Source organism: Pholcus phalangioides, unplaced genomic scaffold (genome assembly GCF_987345545.1).
Source record: "Pholcus phalangioides strain wild (caught in Gottingen) unplaced genomic scaffold, Ppha-v1.0 ptg000024l_1, whole genome shotgun sequence".
Taxonomy (NCBI): Eukaryota; Metazoa; Arthropoda; class Arachnida; order Araneae; family Pholcidae; genus Pholcus; species Pholcus phalangioides.
Window position 1 is genome coordinate 11,288,891 of NW_028301616.1, and position 16,811 is coordinate 11,305,701.

General features: G+C 35.8%; 1 protein-coding gene across 2 annotated transcripts in view; it reads right to left on the reverse strand.

Annotated features, from left to right (window-relative positions):
• Positions 1-16,811, reverse strand: part of LOC149068732 (glutamate receptor ionotropic, NMDA 2B-like) — a 194,383-nt gene that overhangs the window by 16,553 nt on the left and 161,019 nt on the right. For both annotated transcript variants that reach the window (XM_089250804.1, XM_089250805.1), the window contains exons 8-10: positions 5,737-5,957; positions 5,488-5,632; positions 3,810-3,993 (exon numbers count right to left, since the gene is read on the reverse strand). In XM_089250804.1, the coding sequence (XP_089106930.1) occupies positions 3,810-3,993; positions 5,488-5,632; positions 5,737-5,957 (550 nt within the window). The remainder of the gene's footprint in view (positions 1-3,809; positions 3,994-5,487; positions 5,633-5,736; positions 5,958-16,811) is intronic.

Consider the following 16,811-nt stretch of genomic DNA (forward strand, 5'->3'; position numbering starts at 1 on the left):
CGTAATAAAGAAGAATACAGTCGGCAGTGACTTGAAGAGAGCAAACATTGTAATTTATAGTTTTCTGCAATGGAGGAAGGATTAGCGTTTAATGTCACGGCCACTTTTCGACGAATCGTTTCCCGGGAATTTAAACTCAAGTTTCTCAAACAGTTCACGTTTGTGGCACCCTTGAGAATCCTAAACATCTCGAATCACTCCATTTCCCGATCTCGAGGACCAAAAACCACCGTGATATACTGGTTGAGGACAATTACAAGAGATACGTAATTTTTACAACAACAACAAAAAATCCCAATTTTGCAAATAAAAAATTTTCGATTTGAAAATTTTGAATTCATTCGCAAAAAAATGTTTTTTAACCAAAAACCATGCATTCATTCACTATAAAAAATCAAATCAGAAGCTATGGATTCATTCGCTAAAAATTCAAATCAGCAGCTATGAATTCTTCGCGAATACAATTCAAATCAGAAGCTATGAATTCATTCGCGAATACAATTCAAATCAGAAGCTATGAATTCATTCGCGAATACAATTCAACTAAGAAGCTATGAATTCATTCGCGAATACAATTCAAATCAGCAGCTATGAATTCTTCGCGAATACAATTCAAATCAGAAGCCATGAATTCATTCGCGAATACAATTCAAATCAGAAGCTACGAATTCATTCACGAATACAATTCAAATCAGAAGCTATGAATTCATTCGCGAATACAATTCAACTAAGAAGCTATGAATTCATTCGCGAATACAATTCAAATCAGAAGCTATGGATTCATTCGCTAAAAATTCAAATCAGCAGCTATGAATTCTTCGCGAATACAATTCAAATCAGCAGCTATGAATTCTTCGCGAATACAATCCAAATCAGAAGCTATGAATTCATTCGCGAATACAATTCAAATCAGAAGCTACGAATTCATTCACGAATACAATTCAAATCAGAAGCTATGAATTCATTCGCGAATACAATTCAACTAAGAAGCTATGAATTCATTCGCGAATACAATTCAAATCAGCAGCTATGAATTCTTCGCGAATACAATTCAAATCAGAAGCCATGAATTCATTCGCGAATACAATTCAAATCAGAAGCTACGAATTCATTCACGAATACAATTCAAATCAGAAGCTATGAATTCATTCGCGAATACAATTCAACTAAGAAGCTATGAATTCATTCGCGAATACAATTCAAATCAGAAGCTATGGATTCATTCGCTAAAAATTCAAATCAGCAGCTATGAATTCTTCGCGAATACAATTCAAATCAGCAGCTATGAATTCTTCGCGAATACAATCCAAATCAGAAGCTATGAATTCATTCGCGAATACAATTCAAATCAGAAGCTACGAATTCATTCACGAATACAATTCAAATCAGAAGCTATGAATTCATTCGCGAATACAATTCAACTAAGAAGCTATGAATTCATTCGCGAATACAATTCAAATCAGAAGCTATGGATTCATTCGCTAAAAATTCAAATCAGAAGCTATGAATTCATTCGCGAATACAATTCAAATCAGAAGCCATGAATTCATTCGCGAATACAATTCAAATCAGAAGCTATGAATTCATTCGCGAATACAATCCAAATCAGAAGCTATGGATTCATTCGCTAAAAATTCAAATCAGCAGCTATGAATTCTTCGCGAATACAATCCAAATCAGAAGCTATGAATTCATTCGCGAATACAATCTAAATCAGAAGCTATGGATTCATTCGCTAAAAATTCAAATCAGAAGCTATGAATTCATTCGCGAATACAATTCAAATCAGAAGCCATGAATTCATTCGCGAATACAATTCAAATCAGAAGCTATGAATTCATTCGCGAATACAATCCAAATCAGAAGCTATGGATTCATTCGCTAAAAATTCAAATCAGCAGCTATGAATTCTTCGTGAATGCAATTCAAATCAGAGAAGCTATGAATTCATTCGTAAATTTCGTATTCATTTTTAACCTTTTGACAAATTAAACTTTCTAAGCTTCTGACTTATTATTCATACTTTTATACTCTGCTATTAGATACGAGAAACAGCTTTGAGATAAAACCTCTGCTGTCACCTATTGAATAACATCAAAACTATCTGCTGTAATTCTTAAAATAAAATGGTTATTGTTTTTGAACCGATGTGCTGATTAAAATTAGCAACATGCGATATAAAACTATATGATATTTTTAATTTTAATGTGCCTACCCTTGAATATTTTATTCGCCAAAATACCGGTTACTATGTTTTTTGATGTTTACAAAAAGTAATGTAGCGGTAGAAAAACATATTAACCGTTATTTTGATGAATTGGATTTGTACCGGTTTGATAGGTAGCAGCACAAGCCCTTTATTTTTGATATAGATATTTTTGTGTGGGAAAAAAATGCGACATAAATATCTTCTGCAATTTCAGAATCAACACTATCCGGATACTTTATACAGCCGCCCAAACTCTGCACAGCCAGATTCCTCGCTTGGAATACATGATATTCCAAGCAGGGTCCAAAGTAGGACCAAACAACTATACCTGTACGACCCATAGTTTTCAAGAAAAATGCGAAAGAAAAGTATGACGTCATATCTGGTGCAAGGGGGGAAAAACTTTATTGTGCGCCTGGAAGTAATTTCACGGCGCGCATGCTAACCTCGATATGCACGGTGGATATTTTGAACATCTTCCTGTTTAAACATATGCAAATACCGATGTTCATGTTTCCAATAAAGTCTTATTTTCCCTTGCACCGGATATTACGTCATATTTTCTTTCGCATTTTTCTCAAAAACTATGGGTCGGTCGTACAGATACAATTCTTTGGTCATGTTTTATGTATTCCAAGAGAGAAATCTGGCTGTGCAGAGTTTGAGCAGTCTTGGTGGGACACTCTGTATACTGTATACTAGAACCATATATAAATAGGGTGACCATATGCCCCGTAAGTCCCAGTATTTTTGGCTTTTCTCTCCATCCCGACTTTTTGGTGCAAGTGTCCCGGTTTTTCCCACGAAGCCTACTTGAATTTTTATTCTTTATTGAAGGCAAAGATTGAAATTATTTTTCAACTCATAAATGATAATTACAACTATAAATAAGAATATTAATCTTCCTTAATTTGGCTTGGTGAACGCTTTTTTTCCGTGGAATTCATTTCAATGCACTGTAATTTGCAGCGATGCTTCATTTCTCGTCATTGTGATTTTTCTGTAATTTCACCAATATTTGGCAACTTTGTTTAGTTTTGGCGATAATTGGTGATGTCCCGTATTTGGAATCCCAATTTCCCGTACAGGCTTTTTATCCATCTCAATAAAAACTTTATATAAGCGCTAGTAACAGGGGAAATTCAGAAAAATGGGCTTTTAATCATACACCCTGCATTAAATAGGACTCTGATTTGCATATTTCTAGTAATTTCCATCCGTTCAGCGCCCTGTATTGACACAAACTTGAACTTAATTTTTTTTCTGTACCAAAATATATCCCTTCGGTTAAAATAACTTTTTCGGAAACAGCGTTCCAATATACCAATTCCTTCAATTTTTTAAGAATTTTTGAATTATTTACGAGTTTAGAAAACATTTCGTAGAATGAACACAAAAATGGATTGACGTGCGCATTACACATGACGAGCGATATCCGAAACAATTCCTCTGAAACCTATATCAGCTGAAGCATTAATTATTAAACATCGTTATACGAAAATGCATTATCAATTAATAATGCTTCGCGAAACGTTTCCTCCCTTTCCCATGTAGAATGCTGATGATGATGATAATAATAATAACAGGAAAATGAACTCACCAAGGAAAGCTTTAGGGGATATGATACCAGTCTTCTTGGCGACCACTATGGCGATCCCAGTTTCCATGAAGGGAACCGTAAAATCGACTGCCGTCTGACGTTCCGCATTAATCTTGATTGCTGTGACTACCATGTCAGCTTTATTACGCAGTATCTCCGAGATCAAACCGTTCCAGCTTTTGTTCTGTAAACACACACAATACATAGTTTAACGAGGTCTTAAAATATGAAAGCTGTTACCCTTGAAATTGGATTTACGTGAAATACGGAATTCCATCTTAATAATGGGGGAGAGAAGCTATTTCAGTTTAGTGGATTATACTGTATAATCTGTAATAATAGACTGTTTTTCAGGTGTAAGTAATGGTTCACATTTATGCTTCTGATTCAGGTTTGAAATTTTCGGGTATAATGCCGGGATTACGCTATAAAAGTTTCGTAAAACTTGAAAAATGCAACCGATAAGGTGACCGATGGCATTTGCTAGAATGTTACCGTTGCTCTTATTGGTTGCATTTTTCAACTTTTATGAAAGAACTTTTATGGTGTGATCCCGGCCTAAGAATAATTTTGAATATGGTAATGTGTAATTAGGGTTTATAGTATACAGTTTATATATTTGGAGATGATTTTAGGAAGAAAATTCATCTTTGCCCCCACGGGGGACTCGAACTCCGGTCTTTCGTTTGCCGGACGAGTGCTTTACTCCTAAACCATGGAAACAGATACAATATTTCTTCTCTGCAGCGTATATACAGGGTGATTATAATTGAAGTTCCAGTGTGTACTCCGAGTAGTTTTTCTCAAAAAACTGCATATCCGAAGATCTATGAAATAAAAATAAATAGTTCAAGTTTCGACCTCCAGGTGAAAAAGTGGCGCTTTTTAATTACATTTTGTTTCTTCCCATGGACTATGTAGCTTATATAACAAATTTCATGGAATACGTCCTCCAGAGCGGGCGCAACATAAGTCGGAATAGTGTCAGTATATTGACGGGTGCTTCAATGGTCTGAGCATTATCAGTATACTGGAACTACTCAGCTCAGGCCTATGTAGCGCCCATTCTGGAAGACGTATTCCATTGAAACTTGGTATGTACCTTGGTATAAAATTGGAATATAAATGGACCACGGGCAAATGTGACTGTGTCACATTTTGCGTGGATATAATTGCCAGGAACAACTGGATTGAGTTTAATAGTCATCTTCTTTGAGTGCAAAGAAGATCGTTCACTCGACTTCATTGATCATCTTCTACCTTGGCGAATGACATCTAAATTGAGAGTTCGTTGGTTATCCTCCTCGATGGGAAATCCCGGACGGATGGATTGTGTAATGTAGCCATCTTCTTCATGACTGGGTAATGACAGAATTTTCCAACCTGACCTACCCTCTCACATAGGCAAAAGTTGTATATTGTTAGACTATATGCCTAGTTTTTGGGTCGTCTTCGATGGCAAAAGCCATGAAATGCCCGCTGGCTTGAGTTCTCGAGTTCAATGCTAATCTTTCTCACTCACATTTATACGGTTTAAAACACGACATTCAACTTCGCAAAATATTATTTAGGCTTCTCTCGTCACATTTTAAAATTTGACCACAAGTAATCGATCAGTCCCGTGCATGTGAAATTACACTGATCTTCTTTAGCGTACATGGAAATGAGATAAACTTACTTCGAGTATGCCCCATACGCCATCTTCGACTCTGTACAAGTCGTACGTGAATCTCAAGTCATTGGCGAACTTTTGCAGTAGGTCAATGCAAAATCCTGAGCAGCACATGTGTTTCGGACTCTTTCCAGCTGCTGAAATGTTCATCCTAATTATGAATTTAAAAAAATGATCATGATATACACCTAGTTACAGTAAAAATAAACGGAAAGATAAATCATGAAAAATAGCCAAGGGAAATGTATCGCTGACCCCATGATGTCTGCGTCCGGCGCGACCTGGCACCTGACTGACCGGCTTGTCTTGCATTCGCCTGTTTCGTTGTCGGGTGGAACCATGTTGACGTAAGGTGGTTCTTCCATGAAAGTTATCTTCATGTTGAATTTCTCTGGCACTCCCGGTGGCGGAACGGGCGAATCTCCCGGCCAGACGATGTCTTTTATATCCAGTCCGTCTACTGTCCATACTCCGATCTGTATATTCAGAGAGACAAGGGCAAAAATAAACCACAAGACAAATGAATTTGTGAGCTGTAATGTGTTCAAAATAAACGTAAGTGGATTGCGTATTGATTTGAATGCTAAAAATGATCCTCTGTCACGGTTTGCTTTATGAGTACACAATGTCTCAATCGGAGATACTCGTATCTATCTAGTAACGAGTGGGGGCCACCTGTAGCCTCGAGGGCGATTTCTACACGACGAGGCGTGGATTCATGGATGGTGTGAGGATGTGCTAGTAAAGTTATATGCCAAACATCAAACAGGGTCCTTGGTAGTGAATTAAGTTCATGTATATTCCTCTCTCCACTTTGTCCCAGATATGTTCGATAGGGGTTTCAAGTCCGGGGTTTCAGATGGTCGCATTCGAGAGAACTCTGCAGAGAACTTCTCGATATTTGCCAACTTAGACCTACGAGAGCATAAGTTGTGCTGCTGGTATCTAACACCTTCATTGTGGGTAGATGTAGCCATAGGCGGAGATAGACTTGACAGTTTGGGGGCACCATGATGATGATGATGTCAATTCGTATTTACACATATACAATAGATCAGGCGACTCTACCTTTGACGCTAAGAGAAAAGCGATTTGTCTTCTTCGGGAATTGAACCCGGTTTAGTCCACTTGCCCGGTATTCAAGGGGACCCACGCGGGTTCGATCATCAGAGATAGAAGGCCTCTGCACTGTTTGTCATAAACGTCATTCAGACTACTTAGCAAGTTTGCCTCATTTTGAAAAACACAGCATCCAATTTCGTTTCTCCTTATTCTGGCGTAGAATCTTCATGATTGGCTCACAAATGCCGCACAGTGATTGGATGTGGGGCATAGAAATCGCCAATTCTGAGCCCATTATTTCTTTTCCTCACAACGATGATACTGGAACGAGCAGGGAATTTTTTTTCCCTGAATATTCTGGGAGAAAATGGACTACTTACTGCCATCACAAGCAGACTGCGGAGGCCTTCTATCTCTAGGAGGTGCTGGTTCGATTCCCGAAGGAGACAAATCACTCTTATTTCCAAATATCAGTTTCGGCATAACATCCAGAAAATTCAATTTCTCAGTATTTTTCCCATGAATTTAGAAAAACCCTATGCAGGTATCCTATGGAATTTGGTGTGGGGGGAAATTTGAAAAAAATAATAATTAAAGAAATAGGACGATAAGTTTGTGAAAGTCTACTCTAAATCGATAAATTTCATTAAATTCTATTCAGTATTTTAATTCAAAAAATATGTTATATTTTTCAACTTTAAGTAACTGTAAATTTATCAAAAAGTTTCAGACAAACAGCAAGATACTTAAAGGAAAAATGCGGTAAGTCACGCATGCGCAATTATTGAATCCGCTTATGACCTTATCTCAACGTTTAGTTGAAAAATAATTATCTTAGAGTCCCGTTCACACACTACAACGAAAACACATTTCGAGAGATACCGTAAGTATAACCATTAATTTTAATTAATTATCAAAAGTATTTTTCACGGAGAGATTATTCACACAAGAAAACAATTATCACACACTCCAAAACATGCCGAGTTAACGATCACAAGCGGGAAAAAACTCTCGAAATCTCTCTCTCTTTCCCAAACGCTTTACATATATATCTGTGAAAACTTCAGAAAATAAACATTTCCAAAAAAAACACTATTTTATTTTCCGAAAATACACGAAATTTCTCGAGTTAAAAAACAACCAAATTTTATCGGTCGTTTTTATTTCAAAGAACATCATCCGTCACAAAATGTTCCCGGAATGTGTAAATAAAATCGTAAAAACTGTGGTTTTTGTGCGATTATTCTACTTTAAATCGTGATTCGCATCACGATTCTGGCTCGGCCGTTAGAGAGATTTTTATTCCCACATATACGCTCCATTTTCACCAATGGATACGCGGCTTATCCGAACGTGTTGGTGTGTCGTGAGCGACTTATTACGCTCCAGTGTATATTTCACCGAATGTATATTTATGTATTTTACGGTAACATACTTCTATTTCGCGATAGTGCTTTTCCAATAATATTTATTTATACATATTCTACTAGTAGTAGAAGTGTATTTTAAGCATAATAGGAAATGGAAATGTAATGCCAAAAGTAAAAAATGCCAAAGCCTCGAATTGGCAAATTCATGGCCAATGTCTGAATTTCGAGTAGTTCGTGAAGTGGCCGGAGATTCTTGGCCAATGTGCAATAAAAAAACGACATGATCGGGGATCATCGCAAAGTTTGAGTATTTGTTATTGATACTTATGTCCACGTTAGCTATGGCAACCCATCATATCACAATCACGATGCGATAATCATTTTTTTCCCTAAAAATTTAAAAGATATATGTCTAAGTGTTATTTATTATATAAAAGGATTTTTCGTTAAAATTTCTTTTTTTTACTCTCGTCACATGGAGCAAATCCACTATATATGGCCACGTATCACATGTTGGCGATGATATCGAACTTTGTTCAGGGCCCTCCAGCCACTTCGTGAATTGTCCGGTCAAAGCCCAAATCTTTTCTAAAAATCTGACTTTGGCCAAAACTCTTTGTCGATACGTGAAGTGGCCGTACTTGGAGCTTTAGCAGTAACACATACACACACACACATAAAAAATAGAAATATTTCTTTCTCATCGCTCCCCAACACAAACGAAACCATAGGATCATATGTTATATTCGTGACTTCTATCATTCCCAGGGGGTGATATTGCCTCCTTTGGGAAACACTGGTTTATGTGCTTGATATGAAAATATGGCATTTCGCGAATTTTTTTACGTGGCATCCTTAAGAATGAGTTACTAATGACTTTACCCCAAATAATTTTTAGTTCTTTAACTCCATTGAAAGTATTTCTAATTTTTACCACGTATTTTTAAACTATTCATAATTTTCTCATCAACTAAAATTATTCTGAGTTTTTTCCCTCATGATTCAAAATTTTTCCCAATGTATTCTTCTTATCAATTAAAACTGTTTCTAATTCCTCTTCATAAATTAGAACCATACCTAGTTCTTTCTCTCATCGATTTGGCGACAACTTTCTGATTGGAAGTTAGAAGACCCCTTCAATAAGGGGGCCGTATAAAAATTTGGATTTTTTTTTTGCGACACACTGTATTCTCACTCTTAGAACTACTTCATCAAACAACAACTCTGGCCATATCGCTATAATGTAATTTAGTGCCATCAATGAGATGGGTTAGAAAGGAAGGCGTATCTCTTAGAACTACTTCACCAACTGCTGCTATATTGCAATTAACTGCTATTAATGAGATGGGTTGGAAATGAATGCACATTCTTTCAGCGGTCGCCTCATCTTCGTTAGGGGAAAAAATATGTTATATAAATATTCTTCCTTCGGTTCGAAACCGGGACTTGCCCTCACGGTGGTGGACGAGCATCTTACCACTACGCCACTCGGAAGTTGTCTACTAGAGTTGGTACAGAGTAAATTTTTATCGTATTTTGAGAACTTTTTCAATTGGAATCGTACCTCTACGACAGGCGGTTGATGAAATAAAGGTTGCGTTAGCACTTACGGGACACACCCTGTATATATAAATTAAATTTTATCATGGAAAGATACGGTGCTTACGTTGAATAATTTTTTCGATTGCGGAGTATAGTACATGAAATATGGTAATTTTAAAAAAAAGTTTTAAAGGTTTAAATATCTTCAAACCATTTGAAATGAATGAAAAATATTTTGAATATCATTTTTATTCAATGCATAAAATAAATTTGAAATGTATTAATAATAAAATGTCTTGTATATTTTACTCTAGTATAACAAATTATTCATAGCACAAGAGAAAAAATATCAACATAGTTTATATATTTGAACTTTGAAGGAATATACACTTATATTCCTTCAAGTTATTATTTAGTTATTCAATTGGTAGTTATTTCAATCTCAATCCATTTGGAATGAAAAATTCAAATTTATCTGAATTTATTTCAAGAAATCAATAACTTACGTGAGTAAATTGAAATTCTACTTCTTATAACTTATCGACTCAATAAAACAAGTGATGGTTCGGTTATTCATTGAATATTGATATTTATGTATGAATGTTTTTTCCTTCAAATAGTTACTGATTCAAATTTTACAGATGTAATTCAATTTTTTCTATTTTCCCCCTTTAAATTTATGTATTTCAATTCATTTTGAAGAACCTCATAGTTATCATTTCAATTTATTAAAAATATATATATGATAGTCATTCGAAATATTTCAAATTATTTGCAATATTTAAATTGATATACGGGAATGTGCCAAAGTTATTCTGATATTCAAAAAGTCATTTCAAAATTATTTAAGAATATTCAACATAATTTGAAAATATAAAGAGTAAATCACAGATGTTTGAAGTTAGTTTATTCATTATATACATCACTGAGTAATCTTTTTCATATGCTTATATTATTGAAAATATTCAAGATATGCATCGCTATACGATTTAAAAGCCACTTCGGTTAGAAGAAAATTTATTTGAACATTATTCTCTTTGGAATGACAGTATATAACTGGAAAAGCATACAAAAGCTGTATGTAAAAATCTCTCATCCTGAATTATAATTTAATGAGCCATAAAATTCTATCATAAAATCGCGATATTTTTTTATCCATATTGGAAAATAATTCCGATAATAAAATCCCCCGTAAATATGAGGTAGAAAATGAATAAATACGTATAATATCGCAACGCGATCCGTATCTTTTCTCATCTTCCGAATATCTTCGTATCGATCGTATGTATTTATCATTTTTATACATATATGTATGTATTCGCCGTGACCTTTTTTTACACTTCAAAAGAAATAAATATTTACAAAGGAAGTTTCCATTTTTTTTTCCGTTTTTAAAGTTCAAATCAAAGTTATTTTTTCAGCCTCGAATATTATCGATGCAATCAACTCATGGACGTCAAGATATGAATCTATTTCCAGAGACTAGTTACGTATAATTTATGCATTGAAATCACTTCCGGACACTTGAGGAAAATCGATCGATTCGTCACCATCGATCAATGTCACGATTAAGATTTCCGTGAAGAATTTCATTGTGGATGTTACCTTTTGAATTAGATTCGATAGAAATCGGTTCGAATACTAGAATATCGATTAACTGTTGGTCGGATTATAAGCAACCTGATTAATTGGACACTAATTAAGTTGATGAAACTTTGATGACACATTTCAAAAATTGATAAAATAATTTATTTAAAAAAAAAGTGCAGTTTGTATTGAAATACTCATTATATCGTAGAGCAAGTCTTTTGAGGAGTACGGATCACTTCATTGGTTTGGAAACATGACGCGGAGTATATGTGTCCCGAGCCACACTGAAGAGCTCTACAAATGTGCCGCGTGTCACTCAGGTGACCTGAAAGTGTGACGCAGGACGCTTAAGTGATATGGAAATGTGTCGCTTGCGATTCAAGTCATCTGGCAACGCTTCGACCCATTAAAACGATCTAGAAATGTACCAACAGCCACGAAAGTCATCTGACCATAAGATCTCATGTATTTGTAACTTCTACCGCCCTTTTTGATCGTTCCAGCGCCTTTTCCGAATGGCGGTATCGCCCTTCTTTAAGAGTGAAACCTTCGCAACTCGCGGAGCTCTTTCGTACGCTGCGGCATTCACTGAATGAGTTAGTCGCGATGCTAGGTGTTTGGCACATAATTTTCCGGAACTAAATTTTCAAAATGAATTTCTCAAAATGACTTCGGATAAAGCCGAAGCACGGTCAATCGGGGGATCGCATAGTCGGGGAATGCTAGTTTACTGCATTTTCATAAAAAAGGGGGACGCTCATCTATTAACTTCATATCGAAGCAAAACAATGAAATTTGAGCTCATATTTACTATCATATATGTATTTAATATGCGTTCATGAACACATATTATTCATAATTCTTTGTCCAAAATTCATCCAGTATTATCGATCTATATTGGCAGGTGCTGCAAATAAAGATTTCAACGGCAGGAAAAGTTCAGACGACCGTCAATGAAATGCGGTTTCGATTTTTCGATCCACTCCTGGGAGAAAAAGAAATAAGAATTCGAAAGCAATAAATCGATTTCCGATCGAAGAAAATAGAACTTTTCCAAGAAACAAAAATATTTATTTTTTAATATTTTTTTAAACTTACTTAACCCTAGAGGAGAGAAGCCTCGCCCCCCCCCCCCGTTCTTCACCTGTAAATAGTCATATTCCTATTTCTCTGTGAATCTCGCCAAGTTAACGACAAACTTGACAAGTCTGGTGACAACTTCGATGATTTGGCGATGCCATATCACCAAGAGAAGTGTAAAGATGACGCGAGAATTGTGGTGATTGTTCTGGAAAGTTTCTATATAGTGGTACCACTACAAGAGAACTAATGAGCAGTTTGTTGAAATTTCTTGAAGGGGCGAGATCTTACTAATCTCATCGCTCACTGTTTTAGCACGTTCGCCAATACCAGCGTGTGTTAATATGTGTAATAAATACGCGTAAATTTGAAAACTTATTTTGTCTTGTAGTCAATACTGTAGTCTTTTGTCAATACTACATATTGATCGTTTTTATGCTGCAAACCAGTTTAAAACTAACAGCCATTCTATTCAAACAATTGTAACAGACTGTTCTATTTTTATTCGATTGGTGGCAGCAAAAGTCAAAGCTAAATTATGCTTTTCGCATTTATGATAGCAGATTTTGAAATGAAATAAGTAAGAGGTTAGAAATTTCATTTCCTCTAAAAAACACTAGTGCTACAAAAGCAGTAATTCCTTCTTTCTTTGAAGTACACTGTATAAGAAGTATACATGAAATATACTATAATTACTGTATGCGTCAAATTGAGTCGTTCAACAGTGTGACCTTAGATAGAGTATAAATCCCTTTTACAGTAGCACTTTCAAATATACATGGAATTCCGTTTCGTTGAAGACAAACTCTGCAGTATTTCTTCGAGAGGAAAAGTTCTTTCTGAATATAGAGATATAGCGTTAATGACTTTTCCGTGTTTAAAATGGCTGACTGCAGAGTTTTAGAGCAAGACGGAAGAGATCCACCCTCTTTTCTACAATGAAACCGAACACTTATTTCTTAAGAACAAGAAACACTTTTAAAGAAGTTGAAACACAATCGCTACTTTCTGTGTCACTTAAAAGTGACTAATGGATGCAAAAATTCAACAAAGAAACATTTCTTCTCCTAATTGCTTATCTGTAGGGATCGATAGAACTTATTTCATGTTTATGATGTACATTTAGTCTTAAAATAAACGGTATTCTTATTTATTATTCATCTAGAGAGAAATGCGGGGAATGTTTCGTTGATTAATGCGATCCCTTCGATATTGCCGTTGAAGATTTCGCACATTTCGCGCAATTCACAAGTAAAGCGAATGAAAGTTCTCAAACATTAGAACGACGGGAATTTCAAATTACCTAGAGCGACGATAGGGGTCACTTTGACAGCAATAAGAAAAAAAATCAACATAAATTATGTTGATATAAGTCTCTTTGACTTATTTTTGCAATAAATCCTTGTTCCTATACTAATATTTTTCTGAATTTTGGACAAAAGGACAAGGACTTATCCCGTGTTTTGTTACTTTAACCCCTTCGGTTGCAAGATATTATTGAGCGGCGATAAATATGGTAACCTTGTCCTAACCTAATTGTACGTTAGGGGGAAAAAAGAAGAGAAAAAATGTTGAAGAAAAGTAAGACAGACAAAACAAATGCAAGGAAAACAGTATAATAGATAAGTTTATAAAAGAGTACGTATGAAGTAGATTTCTCTTTCACCCTCACCCTACCTGTTCTCTCGCTCTTATATGTATGTATTAAGACGCACCACATGTAGGAAAAATCACTAATACGAGCTTGGAAATAAACAGAGGAAAATAGAACAAAGTGGGAACAAATCATAGTATTTCATCAAAACCTTGCCATGATGACGAGAGAAGAAAGAAAACAGAGAGAACTTGTTTGAATTTATTCCAGTGGCGTTTGGACGCAATATTACGTCCGTGATCGTCAAGTGGTTAAAAAGAGGTTTGACTATGATCCTTTTAGCTGTTGTAATTCGTAGCTTCATTTTAACCTGGTAGTCTACTGACAAGTTTTGAAGTACGTATAATACTCTCGAGGAACTTGCGAAGAGATTGCATGTGCGGCATGGAAAAACCGTGAGTAGTCGTCATATTCGGAGCAATGTACAATTCATGTGTAAGACTGATTTTCGATACCGAACGCATTGTGAATGACTTTATTTTGTCCAAAACACAATGGTGCTCATCAGTAGAGTATTAAAATTTCATGATTTCTGGCAGAAACTTTCTTTGTCTGTGATTTCAATTTTTGTGTGTGTGTGTGTGTGTGTGTGTGTGTGTGTGTGTGTGTGCGTGCGTGCGTGCGTGCGTGCGTGCGTGCGTGCGTGCGTGCGTGCGTGCGTGCAGGATACTCAAGACCTAGATTTTCTCTGCTTACCAAATATAGAATTATTGCTTTGTTCAGTCGAAGCAGGATATGGGGTAAAATGATGGTCATCCAGTAAGACCCTATGTCGGAATTATTTGGTGGGGCACTCGAGGCCTTCTTTATAATTCATGTATAGTGTGGAGAAACAAAAAATGATGGTGAAAATCGTTTGAGCACCCGGGCTGGAGCCTTGTCCATGGGTAAAATCGTGAAAAATGAAGATTCCTTTCGTTGTGCGACATTGTACCAGTGAATGCAATGCAGTAAAAATGCAAAGAACTATATAAATTCTTAATGAATTGAATAACGTACGACGTCAGCTTCTTCAAATGCGTACCTTTGAAAGGTACAAAATCGGTAGGCTACTGGAAAAAAAGCTAACACCATGATAGAACATCTGTTCCCTCAATGTTAGTGTTCCTATTAGAAGACTGTCCATTTCAGCATGTTTTGCAATCATATTAGTGCAGTATTTCTATAGCGTTCAAAAATGACCGCTACCGTCGTTCTCAGTAGAACTTTAGTTCATTACGAGAGTACGGAGCCTAGAACATTTGCATTACGGATTTTAAAAGCCTTCACAAGATGAGAAAAATCATGAAATTTCAACAACCTGGGATAAACCGTTTCGGTATAATCACATATCAAAGTAGCTTTGCGGTAAAAATGAGAGCTTTTGTCGTTCTGGTGCAAATTCGGCCACTCAAATTTACCAGGCGTGAATCGAGAAAAATCGATTGGAGCGATCACAACCTCCTAATAGCCCTATGGTATGAGAGATTTCTTGCTCTTAAAATACGGGTCAGCAATGACCATTAATACACAATCACACGGATACACCATTTCTAACACATCACTCTAGATCTTCACTTGTGCTTTTCTTCTGAAATTGGCCCTTGACATAGGTGAAATAACATTAGAAAAATTTTCCCGAAAAAAATATTTGACCATTATGAAGTAGATCCTTTTACACAGGGTTCTTAACCTATGGATCGCAGATGCTTCCGAGATTGGTCGTACAAATACACTTACAAGCAGGAGTGTTTTGTGAGAAAGCGATCAATGACGTTAAACATCTGATATATAAATGCGAAGCTAGGAAGAAAAACACAGAAGATATCAATTTTAAAAATGAAAGTATCAACCATTCACGCACTAATAAAAAACAAAAAGACTGGATTTCTCATAAAGCAAATAATGGAGAAAAAGTGTAGAACACTGTATACATAATTCATCACTGCATACCTAGTTCATTTGTAATAATATGCTGACAAAATTCGAATGTAATAATATGCTGGTAATATGACAATGTAATAATATGCTGGTAATATGACAATGTAATAATATGCTGGTAATATGACAATGTAATAATATGCTTATCTTTTTCCTTTTATGTAAAATACCTATTGTAAGCCACTGGGGCACCAGATTGCTGTTCGTGAGATGTTAATGGTGGTCTCTGGGGTAGAATGTGTATTTATGTATTTTTTTTTTCATTCAGAAAATAAATGCTTCCTCCGGCAAACCCCCGGGCCGGGGTAAGTTACTCATACAAGTTGGAAATTCTTGAGCTATGAGTCAAACTTGATTCGCAGGAGCTTCCTAGATGAGTCGCACAAATTTATCTACAGTCCTGTTATGAATGCACTTAATGCGTCACTGGTTTCACTAATTTGAAGAAACAAACCGTCCCATGGGTCGCGAAGCTGATATTATTGTGGATTTTGGGTCGAAGCTGGAAGAAGGTTTCGAATCCCTGGTTTTTACAGAAAGAGATCTTAAGAGAGGTTTCAATGCATTCCAATGCATTAATGATAGCTTCAATGAACTAAAAAAGTTGGATAATAACCGCTTCGCTCACAAGCAAGCGATTGGCAAGAAATTCGGAGGATCTCTGTTTGACGAATATGCAACGATAAATGCGATACAAGTTTTGATAACCTTATTCTAACGTAATGGCACATGTTAGAAAAAGGTAGAAAAGTTAGAAAAAAAAAATGAAAAAGGGAAACTATATTACTATAATCTCCCGTATCCGTAATACTTACAGATAAGAGATAATAGGTGTGAAGTATATTTCTCTTTTCACCCTCACCTACCTGTTCTCTTTCCCCCTCTTATGTACATATATATAGTAGAACATATTTAATCTTAGAACAGAAGCTTTTTTACTTCTCCATCACGATGATGAAAAAAACCACTTCTTGTCATATGGTTGCAACATATTATCGTGGTGGTGAGGGAAGAGAGGAAAGAAAAAAGGTAGACTTGCTTGAATTTATTCCATTGGCGTTTGGACGCAATATTACGTCCTTGATCGTAAAATACATAACAATAAAACAATT